General features: G+C 40.1%; 2 protein-coding genes across 2 annotated transcripts; both read right to left on the minus strand.

Annotated features, from left to right (window-relative positions):
* Positions 1-280: 280 nt before the first annotated feature.
* LOC141770966 (zona pellucida-like domain-containing protein 1) lies at positions 281-6484 on the minus strand. The gene is made up of 12 exons (XM_074640818.1): positions 6193-6484; positions 5665-5693; positions 5012-5115; positions 4642-4929; positions 3801-3969; positions 3408-3468; positions 3221-3318; positions 2709-2789; positions 2458-2629; positions 2002-2164; positions 978-1067; positions 281-754 (listed from the first exon to the last, which is right to left on the minus strand). Exons 1-12 carry the CDS (start codon positions 6226-6228, stop codon positions 663-665), a joined length of 1383 nt encoding a protein of 460 aa, XP_074496919.1. The 5' UTR covers positions 6229-6484; the 3' UTR covers positions 281-662.
* A 6219-nt stretch (positions 6485-12703) lies between these two features.
* On the minus strand, positions 12704-16369 carry LOC141770813 (zona pellucida-like domain-containing protein 1). Its single transcript, XM_074640660.1, has 10 exons — positions 16269-16369; positions 15944-16170; positions 15541-15725; positions 15374-15446; positions 15181-15278; positions 14523-14603; positions 14236-14407; positions 14016-14121; positions 13423-13452; positions 12704-13304 (listed from the first exon to the last, which is right to left on the minus strand). The coding sequence occupies exons 1-10, from the start codon at positions 16366-16368 to the stop codon at positions 13165-13167; spliced, it is 1212 nt and encodes a 403-aa protein (XP_074496761.1). The 5' UTR covers position 16369; the 3' UTR covers positions 12704-13164.
* Between the last annotated feature and the right edge of the window lie 1048 nt (positions 16370-17417).

Raw genomic sequence — 17417 nt, forward strand, 5'->3', positions numbered from 1 at the left:
GGCACTAATTTCTTAACGCATTAACGCAACTAATGAATCCATTGGTACCAACCATGTCAAACTAGCTTGTTGTGAAGGAGGCTGAATAATGCTCCAAACTTGCGCTAAGGAAAAACTGGCATGGCCATTTTTTAAAGAGGTCCCTTGACCTCTGACCTCAAGTTATGTGAATGAAAATGGGTTCTGTGGATATCCACGAGTCTCCCCTTTACAGACATGCCCCCTTTATGATAATCACATTCAATTTTGGACAAATCATAGTCAAGTCAGCACACTGACACGCTGACAGCTGTTGTTGCTTGTTGGGCTTGAGTTTGCCTTGTTATGATTTGAGCATATTTTTTTATGCTAAATGCAGTACCTGTGAGGGTTTCTGGACAATATTTGTCATTGTTTTGTGTTGTTAATTGATTTCCAATAATACATATATACATACATTTGCATAAAGCAAAAACAAAATCTACAGTACGTGGACATATAATGTCAAGACAAATGTTAAGAAAGAGAATATGCTTTTTTCTACTTTTGCTGACTACATTGTTTTCTACAGTATTACATTTTGATAGTCCTGACAACTTTCCCCGTGACTTGTTTTTACTACATCTGCAAAATAGTCAAGATTATAGGTGATAAAGAGAGTCACTCCACTCTCTGATTGGTTTTCAGACAGAGAAACAAATAGTTAGGATGACATTGCAGACAGATATGGCCACCACAGTGAGAGGACTGCTGTAGCAGCTCATGGACAGTCCACCTGTGTGTGTGAAAGGAAGACAAGAAGCATCAAGACTGTTCATGTTATGATGTTGCATATTTCTACTATTAAATGTTGCATATTTAAATGAGAACTATTGACTGAATAAGTTGTCCATCCAAGACAACTTTGAAAAACTAGTCTAGACACCTCATCGTCCAAGCCCACTCATACAGACACACAGATACACAAAGACAACATCACATTCACTGCAGATTCTTACCATCAAAAATGTTGTGGTAGTCGTAGTAGCTGTAGTTGTCGTAGTCGTAGTTGTCGTAGTCGTCGTTGTCGTAGTAGTGGTATGGATAAGCTGAAAAATGAAGGTAATATATGAGATAAAACAAACCAAGCAAATGTGCACATTTCAAGGTAATATTGTTCACTTTTGTGTAAAAAGGAGAACAATTAAGATATCAAATAATATTGTACGGTAAGAGGACTTTGAAGTTGAAGTAGGCCAGATTGGAGCAAATATGATTTTAAAAAAGTTATTTTTATAAAACGGTCACTATATCCTGACAGTAGTGCATGAAACAGGTAACCTGAAAAAAACCAACATGTGCCTCTGTGTCCTCCGGTGCTCCTAATGGCATCTGCAAGATTTCACAGACCGGAGGAAAACAACCAATCAGAGCTGACCTGGGATCTGCTGTCCAGCTGCGGTCTATGAGAGCTGGCTGTCAATCACTCACAAACTCTGACCAAACGGTCAAACTAGGCAGCGCTGATCAAATATGAATTAATATTATGTTACGTTAATGCCTTATGTTAGTTTGCGAGTGACTGACAGCTGCTCAGAGACGGCAGGCTCCAGCTCGGCTCTGATTGGTTGTGTTCCTCCAGTCTGTGAAATCTTGCAGATGCCATCAGGAGCACCGGAGGACACAGAGGTACATGATTTTTTTTCAGATTACCTGTCTTATGTAGTACTGTCAGGATATAGTGACCGTTTTATAAAAATTACTTTATTTAATCATATTTGCTCCATTTCTAGCCACTGCTGCTTTTTTTCATGAGTTTTCATTATTACACGCGTTGTACCACTTTGTTACTGTTATTTTGAGATATTAGTGGAAGCGGGTGTTTTGCACGTTACGGTTTAGTTGCCATTGCCACCTTAATACCATCCTCTTAGAACCAGAAAAAAATTAAATCTACTCAACTGTGCAAAAGGTCAAGATAAAATAAACCAAAGAAATGTGCATAGTTTAAGGTGATATTGTTTGTTTTGCACTTTTGCTTACTTCCATTTTTGAAAGGCGTAACTTTAGTCTGATTGAATGAGGGAATATCTGTGGGTCTCGGTCCAGGGCTCAGGTTGCCCACAACGATGGGGGGCGAGGTGACTGTAAAGTTGGACTTGTAGGGGGCCTCTCTCCTCCACCCGCTGATGAAAGAACCACAGTCCTGTCAAAACAAAAAAAGGTTTGATTTGATCTGTTTTGTTGGTAATTCAAGTTTATGTCTGCATATATGCGTAGGATGCCTTTGTCTTTTGGCCTCGACACTGTTACGATTTGCTCATCAGAGTTATTGCTCCATATGTGATGTCAAAAAGATGTGAAATTAGATCATGTGCCAAACACTGTTTCGGAAAACCAGCTCAAAATCAGGTAAATGAAATATCCAGGAAACTGAGCAAAAGACAGGTTTTAGTGATAGAGCATAACTTAGACAGTGTGAAGTGACTGTTCACTCACAGACTTTAATGCGCTGCACGAGGACACCTCGCAGACACTGGTGGAGCAGTGCAGGTAGAAAGTGGAAACTGTCCGATAATTGTGCTCAGGAAATCTAAAGGCCTCAAAGGAGAAGTAAGCCCACTGGGAGTCCCCATTGCGCTCCACCTTAGTTTGTGCGTAACGGTCACACCTGAAAAGAGACAACAGGTAATGTGATGTGGAAGAACAAAGAGCTAGCTTGGAGCTGAGTGTCAAAGGAAAAGACTCACCCTACAAAGATGTCATAATATTTGTTGAGCTTGGGATGTGAACTTTTTGTTACGTAGCATCTGTGCAGCAGCACGTTGAACCTGCGAGGAGAGACAGGTGGATTTGAAGTGGAAAATGCAGCACTGACATTATAGTTCAAAAATTTGGTAAATACACATGTGATGAAAAGTTCAAAACCACTTTCATATCTGTATATTAGCATAAAGATTGGAAACCGGGAAACAGCTAACCTTGCTCTGTCTAAAGGTAGAATAAATCCACCTATTAGCACCTCTAAAGCTCACAAATTCAAACGTTATATGTTTGTTTAATATGTACAAAAACCAAAGTGTAAAAACATGATTTTAACAGGGTCTGGTCATCCCACGGCCTACAATCTTTAGAGGTGTTGGTAGGTGTTTTTTTGTTTTTTTTGCCCCTTTAGACTGAGCCAGGCTATCTCCTCATCTAATTCTATGCAAGAAAGTGAATAAGCACATTTCCAAAAATGTCAAACTATTCCTTTCAATACCTGTCTGTTAGATTGGTAGCTTTAACTGCAACATAAATCCTGGTCTTCGGGCTGAGTCCTGTTAGCGGCATAGTAAGCGTCTCTCTGTACAGTTTATCCTGTTTCACAGAGTATTTAAGAACAAAACCAAGTTATAAAAGGTTAAAAAATACTCCTCTCCAATTCTAAAAGCTAGAGCAGGTCTTACTTTGTAGAGCATCATACTCAGTGTGCTGATGAAGCTGCTATTGTTGTCTCTGATGACAAGACTGTAATAAATGGAAAGAAACTTGGATTAATCTAAATGTACAGTAGCTCAGTCCTGCCTATTTTCCCATGCAGTGTTATGGGCCTTTCACATAGAACGTGGTTTGCGCTGCGCTGGCCACTGGGACCAACGCACATCACAGTGCGTTGCGCCCAAAGTTCAACCAGTTTGAACTTTGGGCGCAACGCTTTGCTCGATGCAGCGAAAAGTGCCCCGAAAAGTGCACCGAAAAGTGGCGCACAAGCTATTGGAAATAATGGGTTTCAGAGTGCAGCAGTGACGTTGCCACGTTCTGGGTGAAAGGTACATACGTTTTATTCATGACATACTCACACGCCCAGTGGATCGCTGTTCGTGATAAAATATATCGGGTAGATGCAGGAGTAGCCGTAAAGGATCTGTGAGTGATTGGCGATCCTACCCACAGAGGTTAGGGTAGGGAGGTTTATAAAGGTAACATTGCCAGAGATGTAGTAGTATTCAGATGCGAGGTTCAAGAATCCTACATGAGTGGTTAGCTATTGAAAAAACAAACATATATTTAACTGAAATCAGTTTTCTGATTCATTCTTTGACTAGTGAAGTGCACGTTCGGGGGCGTGCCCACTCGGAACGGGCCGATTGCTTGGCCCCTGGAAGTGCTGCTGCTTGAGAACCGCTCATCACTCTTTGACTCCAGGGAAGTGCAGAAAAGTTTGGTTGTAACGTTAGTATATCCAGCATCCAGCAGCAACAGTGAACTGCAGTCAATGAGCCGCGGTCTGCCCGCTGCGGACAACATGCTCGACTCAGACTGCAGAGCCCTGAAGCCTGCCTCCGCTGCTGCACAGAGTGCTGTTCGCTTGTTTATTAAAGGTTTGTTAATATTGAACGTGTTGCGTGTCCAAATTACACCAAATTCAACAAAGCACGCCATTGGGTCCCCATCAATACACCCGCCAAGTGCGAAGTGGATCGGATGAACGGTTCTCCAGATATGTGAAGGACACACCCACAGACAGACAGAGATTCCTTTCTTTATAGCTCGATCACATGCAGGAATTCAAGATATAATGACTTTCCACTCTTTGGTTTTCATATAATGCTATTCAATTTTCAATCAAAATTTACTGAAAGCAAAGCTTTGCTTGGCCATCAAGCTTTTACCAGATGATTAGATAGATTCCTTATGCACTGAAAAGTTCCTCGATGTACACACTGAAAAAAGTTAAAGTTAAAGCTATTGTGAAGAATACCTTATAGTTACTATTGCAGGATGAGATGCCACTTCCGTTTACGGGGAATCTGAATTTTAAGACTGGTGGCTCCACGCTCCAGTCAGCAGTCCCAAAACACTCAGGTGTGTCACTCTGATTATTGAGGACCATCAGAGACTCATTGTAAGAAGCTTGGTACACTGGGCAAAGGAAGATGCTCAGGTCCATATACTCATTGCCACAAATCACAGTTATGTCTGAGTTTTCTGGGAGGGATAAAAAAAGAAGGATGTAAATGGAAGTGTGAAATTAACAGAAATTAAAGAACATTTAATAAATGCCACAAACCTGGAGGTCTGTTTGTAGGGCTAGTAACACAAGCATCTGGTATCTGGGCATCGATCCTCAAAATGAGGCCAAGCTGGCACAAAAGGATGACCAGTCTCATTGTTCTGAGTGAGAAAAAAAGAGTACTCTGAATGAACACGTTTTAAAACAAATCGTCGTCACTCACCACAGATTAACCGACACAAGGGAAAAGCCTGCAGAAATAACAGCTATGGCAGAGTTACTTTAGTCGCTCGTGGCTGTGCTATTATGGGGAAAAAATAAAGGTATATCCCTGGATGGACGTTGTCATGATTCATGCATGATCATCCTTTTATTAATATGAAAAAGGTAACTTTACATTAAATTACAATTATCATTGAATTCAGCTGCATCTTTGACAAAAACAAGACATAATTTATGGAAAACTGAGTTGCAAGTTTCTTCATTTCCTCCTCATATCCTCCAAATTGCATATGAAGCAAAAATACAATGACACTGAATGCATTATTTATCAGATACATTTGATACAAAATGCTAGTTAAATGTGATATTGGCTCCCATAAGGAATCAAGAAACAGTATTGGGTCTAGATATTTTGTCTCTCATTCAGGTATATTATTTGGTATTTATACTGCATGGAAAATGATGGTTAAGTTATTCGAGTGACTCACCTGTAAGCCTTCGTTTCGTGTCTGGCTATCTGTTTCCAAATGTTTCCATTTATACCAGCAGCCAAACAAAAAGGTGTAAGAGGAAACTTGTCAAACAAAAGAGCATGCAGAACTTCCTCAACAATGGCCCTATAATAAGATGAAGGCTGGACGACATACTATTTTATATGTGTGAACATAGATTAGCTATTTGAATATTGGGTATAACATCCCCAGTAGCTTGGCATTTTTGATAAAAAACTATAATACTAATTCATTGAAATACATTGGTAGTGAATAATGCCCCGTAACAGAGGTGATGTAAATAGGATCATTTTGTGAATACATTATTACTGGATTCATGAATTGTATGCTATGAACCAGCTTGGTACAGTACATCGGGCAAAGATAGATGCTCAGGTCCATATACTCAGGGCTGCAGATCACAGTCATGTCCGTGTTTTATGGGAGGGATAAAAAAAAAGGAAGGAAGTAAATGGAAGTTTGAAAATAACAGTAATTAAAGAACATTTAATAAATGCCACAAACCTGGAGGTCTGTCTGCATTGCTAGTAACACAAGCATCTGGTATCTGGGCGTCGATCCTCAATATGAGGCCAAGCTAGCCCACAAGGACGATCAGTCTCATTGTTCTGAGTGAAAACAATGGGAACCAAGGCATTCACTATCTTTCAAAAGAGTACTATGAATGAAAACGTCTTAAAGGTCACCTATTATGCAAAATGCACTTTTTCATGTCTTTTAAACATCAATATCTGTCCCCAGTGTGTCTACAAGTCACCATAGTATCATAAAAGACCATCCTCTCTCTTTTTCTCCTCCTCCGTTTGTCCGGAAATGGGTGTAGAAAATCACTTCTCTTTTTTTCCTTCTCTTCTGACGTCAGAGAATTGCAAGCCATGTAAGGGTTTCCTGGTCGAACCAGAGCAGAACCTTCAGTAGCTGACTAAATAATATACCATTACTCTGATCTTCCATACATTTAGCAGGTGTCTTTTAGCAGAAATAATGAACTGACTACTGTTTCACATCTTCTTTGATTGACAGAAAACGCTGACCAATCAGAGCAGAGTGGGAGGAGACAGGCTGTGAATCAGGGGTTTTCAGACAGAGGCTGAATTAGGCTCTGAGGCAGGCAGACTCAGGCTGCAGTATGAGAAGAATAAAGGGTTTTTTGAACATTGCAGCATGTAAACATGTTCTAGTGCAACATTAAAATACATCTATGAACCTGGAAATGAGCATAATATGAGACCTTTAAAACAAATTGTCATCACTCACCGCAGATCAACCTACACGAGGGAAAAGCCTGCAGAAATAACAACTACGGCAGAGTTACTTAAGTCAGTGCTATTATCGGGAAAAAAAATACAGGCATATTCCTGGATGGACATTGTAATGATTCATGCATGATCACCTTTTATTAATATGAAAAAAAGGTAGCTTTATATGAAATTACAATTATCATTGAATTCAGCTGCATCTTCGACAAAAACAAGACATCATTTATGGAAAACTGAGTTGCAAGTTTCTTCATTTTCTCCTCATATCCTCCAGATTGCATATGAAGCAAAAATACAATGACACTGAATGCATTATTTATCAGATAAATTTGATAGAAAATGCTAGTTAAATGTGATATTGGCTCCCATAAGGAATCAAGAAACAGTATTCTTCTTCTTAAACCTCTTGGCCCCCTTGGGAGCATAGGGCGTCCACCATGGATCTCCACCTCACTCTCTTCTGTGCAGTGGTCTTTGCTTCCTGCCAGGAGGATCTTATTTACCTCATCGAGCGTGGACTGTCTCCCGTTGATTTTTGGTCATGGCTTCCGCTTTCCTTGTGGGTTGTAATCCAGAGCTTGTCTTGTTATGTTTGTTGCTTGTTTTCTGAGTGTATGCCCGATCCATCTCCACTTTCTCCTTTTGATTTCGTTGTTGATTCGCTCCTGGTTTGTCTATTTCCACAGGTCTGTATTTGTAATTTTCTTGGCCACCATATCCTCAGTATGTATCGGAGGCAGTTGTTAATGAACACTTGCAGTTTTGTTTGTGATTGTGTTTGTGGTTTTCCAGGTTTCACAGCCATATAGAAGGACAGATTTTACATTTGAGTTGAAAATTCAGATTTTTGTGTTTTTGGAGGGCTGGGAAGAGAGCCATACAGGTCGGAGTGTTCTAAAGGCATGTCTTGTTTTGCTGATGCGTAGCTCCACATCTTTATCTGCTCCTCCGTCTGTGCTGATTTTGCCTCCCAGGTACACAAACTCTGCCACATTTTCTAGGGGTTGCTCCTTGATATTTATTGCTTGGTGGGATTTAGTGTTGAACCTCATGACCTTGGTCTTTCCAACATTGATCATGAGGCCTAGCTGTTTGCTGTGAACATGTCATTTGTTTGTCTTCAGTTGCATTTGTGTGTGTGTTCCTGAGATCAGTGCCAAGTCATCTGCAAAATTGAGGTCTTCCAATTGTGTGAAAGGAGTCCACTGTAACACCGTCCTTTGGCCATCCACTGACTTTTTCATGGTCCAATTGATAGCAACAACAAAGAGCAGGGGGGACAAAAGACAGCCTTGTCGTACTCCTGTTTTTATGTGAAGGGTGTCTGAAAGCTTGCCATTTGAAATGACTTGGCCCGTGAATCCATTGTACATGCATTTGATGAGATTGACCAGTTTTATGGGTATTCCATAATGTCGGAGCAGCTTGGATGTTTCTGTCTAGGCTGTCGAAGGCTTTTTCAAAGTCAACAAAGTTGATGAACAGCGATGACTGCCATTTGATGGAATGCTCGACAATTATTCTGAGTGATGCAATGTGATCTGTACAGGAGTTGTTCTTCCGGAAACCTGCTTGTTCCTTCCTGAATATCTTGTCCAGTGGTTCTTGCATTCTATCCCAGATGATTCGGCAGAGGATTTTGCTGGGGTCTGAGAGAAGCATGATGCCTCTCCAGTTCTTGCATTCACTGAGGTTACCTTACTTGTGAATTGTGAATTAGCCCTTCTTTCCAGTCATTGGGTACCTCCTCTTTAACCCAGATCTCATTTAGAAGCCTGTGGAGGATGTCAGCGGTGGCACTGATGTCTGCTTTCAGCACATCAGGGGGGATGGTGTCCTTTCCTGGTGCTCTGCCCAGCTTCAGTTTTTTGATGGCTCTTTTGATTTCTTCCTTTGATATCCCGTCACAGTTGATGTTTAGGTCTCGTCTAACTTCTTCAATGTCTGGGGGGGTGTCTGGAGGAGGTCTATTGAGAACTTCCTCAAAATGTTCCTTCCAACGGTCTAGTTGTTGGGACTCTTTAGTGAGAAGGTTTCCGTTTGTCTCTGATAGGTCGACTAAAGCTCTTGTTCTTACCAGCCAACTGTAGTTCTGTCTGGCTGCTGCCTCTGCTTCGTTGGCGAGCTCCTTTGCTTGTGCTTTTTTGTCCCTCTTGCAGCTCTTTCTGACGATTATGTTCTTTTGTTGGTAGTCTTGTCGGAGTCCTTCCTTCCTAATTTTAGTTTGATGTCTCGCCTAGCATCAATCTCTCTCCATGTTGGATCAGTAATCCAATCTTTTCTTTTGGGGTCTCGGTGCCCCAGGACAGTTTCACATGCGTCAGTGATAGCCTTCTTACATCTTTCCCACTTGTCATTTATGTTATCCCCCTCTGGTAGGGTTTGGAACCAGTTGTGGAGTAGAATTCCCCATTCTTGATGTGTCTTGTGCCTCTTGATGTCTTTTAGTTTTTATTGTCTCAAATCTTCTCTGTACCCTGCTTTATGGGTTAGTTTGTGTGGGAAAAGACTGCCTCCAATCACCAACTCGTTGAGGGCACAAAGGCTTGCAAAGAGGAGCCCGTTCTCGTTCATCTGCACCAGACCTTCCAGTCGTTGTTATCCATTCCAATCTTGGCATTCATGTCTCCCATCATAATCTTAATGTCTCTCTTGGGAGCCTTTTGGAAAACTGCCTGTAGTTGTTGGTAAAAAGTCTCTTTCTCTTCAAAAAAGGCAGTGTTGGTTGGAGAGTAGCACTGAATGCATGTGATATTGCGTCCTTTGGATGCAAACCTGGCTGTGATGATCCGTTCTGATATTGGTTCCCATTCGATGAGAATTTTAGCTGCGTCTTTTGATATGAGTAGTCCTACTCCGTATGTGTGGGGATCTTCTTCCTTTGGGTTGCCAGAGTAGAAGAAGGTCTTTCCAGTGGAACTTCATACCTCTCCAAAGGTGTTCCATCGGCTTTCACACACCCCAATAATGCTTATGTTGTAACGTTGCATTTCCTTGGCCAGTTGTGCCAGTTTTCCAGTCTAGTATAATGTTCTAACATTCCAGCATCCAATTCTCGTTCTTGACTTAAGCTTCAGCAAACTTTTCCCCCCTTGAGGTCCCTGTTGAGTTTGCCCCAAAGGGTTCATTGGTCCCATTTCAGGGTCGTCAGTTAGGCTTAGGTCAATTTGAGGGTAAGTATTCATAGTTTTGGTTTCTGTAATCATTTATTTGACAGCAGGGTGGGTGATTAGCCCAAGCTGCCGTTTCCACCAGTTATCTGCAGTGGTCGCAGACCATTTTTCTAAAAGCTCCATGGTATGAATGAATCAGCTGGGATCCTTTTAGTTTTTCTATATAATGTTTAAAAGGTCACGGGACACTACAACCTCTGACTTTGTACAAATAGTTTTTTTTACATGTAGCCTATTGCAGTTATAACAGCCCGAGGGTTAAGGTTAGGCATTGACCTTAAAAAGTTAAGGTTAGGCATTGAACTCAAATAGTTAAAGGTCACCTATTATGCAAAATGCACTTTTCCATGTCTTTTAAACATCAATATCTGTCCCTAGTGTGTCTACAAGTCACCATAGTATCATAAAAGACCATCCTCTCTCTTTCTCCTGCTCCGTTTGTCCGGAAATGGGTGTGGAAAATCACTGAGCAGAGTGAGGCTGTGTTGTTGAGGACGTTTGATTGACAGAAAACGCTGACCAATCAGCAGAGTGGGAGGAGACAGGCTGTGAATCAGGGGTTTTCAGACAGAGGCTGAATTAGGCTCTGAGGCAGGCAGACTCAGGCTGCAGTATGAGAAGAATAAAGGGTTTTTTGAACATTGCAGCATGTAAAAATGTTCTAGTGCAACATTAAAATACATCTATGAACCTGGAAATGAGCATAATATGAGACCTTTAAGGTTAGGCATTGACCTTAAATGGTTATGGTTAGGCATTGACCTTTATTATGCCCCCGGTCTAGGGGAACCGAGACATAACACGACGTGCAACTCCCACTCTTCCCACTCTCAAGAAAGGCCAGCTACACAGGGTTAAACACACACAAGGAGCAGTTTATTTTCAACTTCAGAGTTGAGCCATGCCCAAAACAACCAACAAAATATCACTTAAATCTAACCTTCCCTAAAAGGTTAAACAAAAGACACGTCTCTAACCTGAGCTCCTACCGTCAAAACAAGAGAAAAACAGCCACTTGGCAAACAAAAGAAAAAGGCTTCTCACTCCTACCAAAACTGCTTAAAAGTGCTCTATAATAACAGTGACAAAAAAAAACTGAAATATTCCCAAATTAGTTAAATTACACAGTTTCAACTCTCAAACCCTATTAAAGTATCAAATGGCTTGTTAAACAAACAGCTTACCAATTCGTACAACTGACTAACGAACTCTCAAAAGAAAACACACTGAGCCACAGTTCCTACTTATAACAATTCTCAAATACACAAACTTGTTGCTGGCTTTGTTGTGAGTGGTAGAGGTGAAGAGGGAAGAGATGCTGCCAGCTGGAGTTTAAAAAGGCTGATGTCATACAGTGGACCAATCATCAGGCAGCAATCTCCTTGAATGGACCAATCACCAGGCAGCACCTGTTTCTGATCACTCAAGACACTCTCTCTCTCACACACGCACACGCACACGCACACGCACACGCACGCGCACACACGGGTATGCATTGAGGGGAGGAGACCTTTTACTTAAAGGTCCAGTGTGTAGGATCTGATGGTATCTGGCAGTGAGTGAGGACACCAACTGAAGCCTTTTCCGTGTGCCAAGCATGTTAGAAAGCTACGGTGGGCGACGCAAAAATGCGAATGACCCTCTCTTAAGCCATTTGGAGCAGAGCCAGTGCGTAGAGTGTGTGTGTACGTGGGAAGTGAGTGGTGAAGCGAGAGAGAGACTCCGTGGAGAGGACCCGCTCCCTATGTAGATATAAACGGCTCATTTTAAGGTAACGAAAACAAAATGATTCTTATTATCACGTGATTAAGCACTAAAGAAATCATACTTTTAATTTTATATTCCATTTCTGCCAATAGATCCTCCTAATTGTTAGACACTGGTCCTTTAAGTATAATTTGCAATACCACAGTGTAGAAATACTGTTACAGTTAAAAGTCCTACATTCAAATTGTTGACTTAAGGAAAAGTAGTTTGTATCAAAATACACTTCAAGTACCAAAGGTAAAAGTACTCATTATGCAATAACTTGTTTATGCTGAAGTGGCCAAAGAATCAGTTATTGCAGGTTTAAAGATATGCATCATCTAAAGTTAATGTTAACTGAAATAGGAAAGGTCTTAAAACTTCAATATATAATTTGGATTTATGTTAGTTAATTAAGTTAGTAATGCAAAATGCAGTACCTGTGAGGGTTTTATAATTAATATATAGTTAGTATTTAATATTTGCCATTTTTCTGTGTTGTTTATTGATTTCCAATAATAAATATATACACACATTTGCATAAAGCAAGCATATTTCCCCACTCCTATGCATGTTGATAAGAGTATTAAATACTTGACAAATCTCCCTTTAAGGTACATTTTGAACAGATAGAAAAAAATGTGCGATTCATTTGCAATTAATCACGATTAATCATGACACAATTATGCGATTAATTGCTATCAAATATTTTAATCGATTGACCGCCCTACTTTTAATGTAATTCAAAGTCATTAAAACTGGCAAGGGAGTACAGCAAAACTATAGTATAGATCTCTATAATATACTCAAGCATCCAGTCATAGAGTAAGACACGGTCCAAACTTGTATGTTTAGTTTAATGGTGTGATTTATCAAAGAATAAAACATAGTACTTCATCACTCTCATTGAAAACATTTAAAAGTACACCATTTCTAACTGATTACAAAATATGCCACCATTTGTTAAATATGTCAATATAACACTGACAACATGATTAAAACTAAAACCTTATTATAATACAAAATGATAGTACAGATCTGTGCCCTTATCTCCACATTAATAAACTATGTGATTTGTAATGATTATAAAGTTGCTAGCCCGGATTACCGCTGCCCACCTTGTTATAATGCTGTTTGTGAAATGGAAAAAAGTAGATATATGACAGTATGATATTTCTGGCTATTGTTTCTCATGACTTGTTTTTTTTTCTATCTCTGCAGCATAATGTCCATGCTTTATAGATGATGAAGTACTAAACTGGCAGATTGGGAGATAGGTGAAGGGAATCCACTCTGAGTCAGGCCGTGTTACTGGATTTTCTCCGTCTGATGAACCACGCAAAGTAAACGCCCATGGCGACGAAGAGAATAGTTAGGATGACGATGCAGACAATTACAGCCACCAAGGGGCTGCTGTAGTTGCCCTCAAGTGACATACCTGTGTGAGCAGGGAAGAAGAAAAAGCACAAAGATATCATACAATTCATGGATGTATTAATTAATGTTGCTAATTAATGACTGAGAAAGTAGTGACCAAGAAGAACCAAGATTCTTACTGTAAGGAGCTGAGAGAGTTTGGCCATCTTCTGAAAAATGGAAACAAAACTATAGTCAGTAATTGTGGTCACTTTTTGTGTTATTATTGACATAATTAACTGATTAAATGAATAATTTGACATTTTTGGGAAATGTGCTTATTCGAGTTAGATGTGAAACTGATACCACTCTGATGTGTATGCTAAATATGAAGCTGCCACGAGTAGTATCAGCCAAAGCTTAGCATAAATACTGGAAACAGGTAGCCTGGACTCCGTCCAAAGGTTTAAAGAATCCACCTCTAACACTCAATAATTAACACTTTAGCCATATCTTCTTTGTTTGAACCGTACTAACGTTTAAAAATTAAAATTTTCCCATTTTACTGATAATATTTCTCTAGCAAAAAAGACAAATTCTGTTTATTGCCATGCATGAAGTTATTCATCATGTTTAAGCAAGAATCCCCAGTCAGATTGAAACCAAGCAAATGAAAAGTTGCACATTTTATGGTAATATACTTTACCATTTGGATCTTTTTTTACCACGTAAATGTTATTGTGGTAGAATAAAGGGAAATCTTTATTTGTTGAATTCTGCCCTAAAGACGCACCACTGGTCTGTCTCTTCACAACAATGGAAGTTGAGGTGACCGTAGCGTTGTACACATCCTTCTCTTCCTCGGCCTCTCTCTTTCTCCTTGCGGGTAATGCACAGTTCTGTTTAAAATGAATAAAGACAAATCAAAACTCTGATGTATGAATTGATTACAGTGAGTACCTATTTGTGATATCCTAAAATTAGGACTTTAAAAGGAACTGGTGTCTACTCACAGCCTTTAATGTCCTGCACTCGGACACCTGACACAGCCTGGTGATGCAGTGCAGGTAGAATGTGGAAACTGACTTATTTTTGTGCACCACAAATCTGAAGGCCTCAAAAGAGAAGGTTGCTTTCTGAGACTCCCCATTGAGCCCCACCTTAGTTTGTGCATCACGTTCACACCTTGGGTGAAAAGGAGACAACAGGTAATATGACTTCACATGTGGAAGTACAAAGAGCTAGCTTGGAGTTGACCGGAAGAGTTGAAGGTATTATATATCGTGGTTATGAGACTCACCCTACGAAAAGGTCATAATGTTCGCTCTTCGTGGCATATGGACTTGTTGATGCGTAGCATCTGTCCAGCAGCACGTTGAACCTGCGAGGACAGAGAGGTGGAATTTAAGTGTCTTTTCTTATTTAGAAATTAGTTCTTATTTTGGGGCGGCAGTAGCTCAGTCCATGGGGATTAGGCTTGGGAACCAGGGGGTAATAGTAATGGACTTGCATTTATATTGCGCTTTTCTAGTCTTCCGACCAATCAAAGCGCTTAACGCTACATGTCAGTATTCACCCATTCACACACACATTCTTACACTGATGGATCGAACCACCGACCTTCCGATTGGTGGGCGACCTGCTCTACCCTCTTAGCCACAGCCGACCTAGGGTCACCTGTTCAAGTCCCCACACGGACCAAGTACGGAGTGTGGACTGGTAGCTGGAGAAGTGCCAGTTCACCCTCCCAAGGCTTGAGCAAGGCACCGACCCCCTAAAAAATGCTCCCTGGGCGCTGTATAGTAGCTGCTCACTGTTCCTAATATACTAGGATGGGTTAAATGCAGTAGCTAAATTTCACTGTGTGCTGTCTTTCGCTATGTACAATGTATGACAATAAAATTGGATTTAGATTTATGTTATTTATGGTTTACTGTAAACTGTCAAAACTTAAATACCTTTCTGTTAGATTGGTAGCCGTAACTGCAACATAAATCTTGGTCTTCAGGTTAATTCCCGTTTGTGGGATAGTAAGTACCTGTTTGTGCCCTTCATCCTGTTCCACAGAGAAGAAATAACAAAATCAAGTTATAAAATGTTAAAAAAATACTTTATGTGTAATTTTTAAAGCTTCTGTAGAGCAGGTCTTACTTGGTAGAGCATCATACTCAGTGTGCTGATGAAGCTGCCATTGTTGTCTCTGATGACAAGACTCACGCCTGAGCTGTATTAAATGAAAAGAAACTTGGATTAATCTAAATGTAGCTCAGTCCTGTTTATTTCACATGCAGCGTAAGTGTTATTCATGATATACTCACACGCCCAGTTGAGTGTTGTTCAACAGATAATGCATCGGGTAGAAGCAGGAGAACTTGTACATGATCTGCGCGCGATAGGTGATCGCAGTCTTAGCGGGGTCTATCGAGTTAACGCTGCCAGAGATGTTGATGAACTGGACGTTTGAGAAGTCAGCATAGTCCCCTTTCCCAATCTCAGTGGTTATCTATTGAAAAACAAACATATGCTGCACTGATATCGCTTTAAATCAGTTTTCTGATTAGTTCTTTGATGCGGGAATTCAATAATTAATGACATTTTACACTCCTTGGTTTTCATATATTCAATTCCATCAAAATGTACCACAAGCAAACTTTTACCACAAGGCACTAAAATCTCCTTAACTGTCATATGCATCTGATGGATGGTTAATGTGAAGAATACCTTAAAGTTATTTTTGCAGGATGAGATGGAACTTTCATTCAGGGGAAATCTGTATTTTAAGACTGGTGGATCTGCGGTCAAGTCAGCAGTCCCAAAACACTCAGGTGATTCTTTCTGATCGTTGATGACCATCAGAGACTCATTGTAAGAAGCTTGGTACACCGGGCACAGGTAGATGCTCAGGTCAATATACTCAGTGCCACACGTCACAGTTATGTCGGAATTTTCTGGGAGGGATAAAAAAAAAAAAAGAGGATGTAAATCAAGCTTAATAAAGGTGTGAAAATAAGAGTAAAAAGGAACATCTGTAATAAATGCCACAAACCTGGAGGTCTGTTTGTTTCGCTAACAATACAAGCAGATGGTATCTGGGCCTCGATCCTCAGAATGAGGCCAAGCTGGCACACAAGGATGACCAGTCTCATTGTTCTGAGTGAGAAAACAGCAAAACAATGGGAACCAAGGCATTCACTATCTTCTTCCAAGGGAAAGTGTTTTGAAAGAAAACTGTTCTAAATTTTTGACGTCAAAGACGACCTAATAACCTTCCTGTACAAAGCCTATAAAGGTAATAGTGTTACTAAAGAGTTATGCAATATACAGAACGCAGCCACTTTGAAAGAAAAAAGGAAAAACCTTCAACCTGGGCTGCGTTCATGCATAGTTTCAGAAAAAAACAATCTGAAAATTGAAACATGGAATTACTAATATCCTTCAATTCAGACACAAGACAATAATAATATTCCAAAATATTAGCTGTGCTTCCTCAAACATATCCCACATTTTGCATATCAAGAATATTGGTAATAAACTTGCCACTATTGATCACATAAAGACCCTAAAATTATATTGTATTTTGTGTCAAGTTTGATTTGAATTTATAGTATTTGTAAACTGTATTTTTCTCCGTTCTAAAAAATCCTTTTACAGATTTAAATAGTTTGTAGTTTTTCATACAATACAATACAATACAATTCAATAACCGACAGTATGAAACTACCAGGAAAAAGAGGTGATGACGTTATTGCAGCGACTCACCTGTAAGTCTTCATTTTCTGTCTAGCTATTGGCGACCAGATCCCTGTATTTATACTGTCGCCCCTGCAGGGGCGTGTGAGGGACGTCTCACACAATAGTGTAACATGAGTTGGGCTTTTAACATCTTCATTTTTCTCAATATTTTACATGCATTTTGAATTTGAATGACTATAAGCTTGTTTTTCTCCCCACATATTTCAAGATGTCAACTCCAGTTCACCCTCTATTGATTGTAACCTGTAGTTTTTTTTAAGTTTCTTGGAAGCCACAGCCAGCTCTCTGACACAATGTAATGGTGTTAGGTTATGGTTGTCAATAATATCAAATACTGCTAGTTTCTCCACATAGATATACAAAGTGGATTTGTCAAGAAAATACCGGGGTTTTATAAGTCATTTGTCACTTGGTGGAAACAATCATCCAAGATGAGCATTTC

This window comes from Sebastes fasciatus, chromosome 7 (assembly GCF_043250625.1).
Source record: "Sebastes fasciatus isolate fSebFas1 chromosome 7, fSebFas1.pri, whole genome shotgun sequence".
Taxonomy (NCBI): Eukaryota; Metazoa; Chordata; class Actinopteri; order Perciformes; family Sebastidae; genus Sebastes; species Sebastes fasciatus.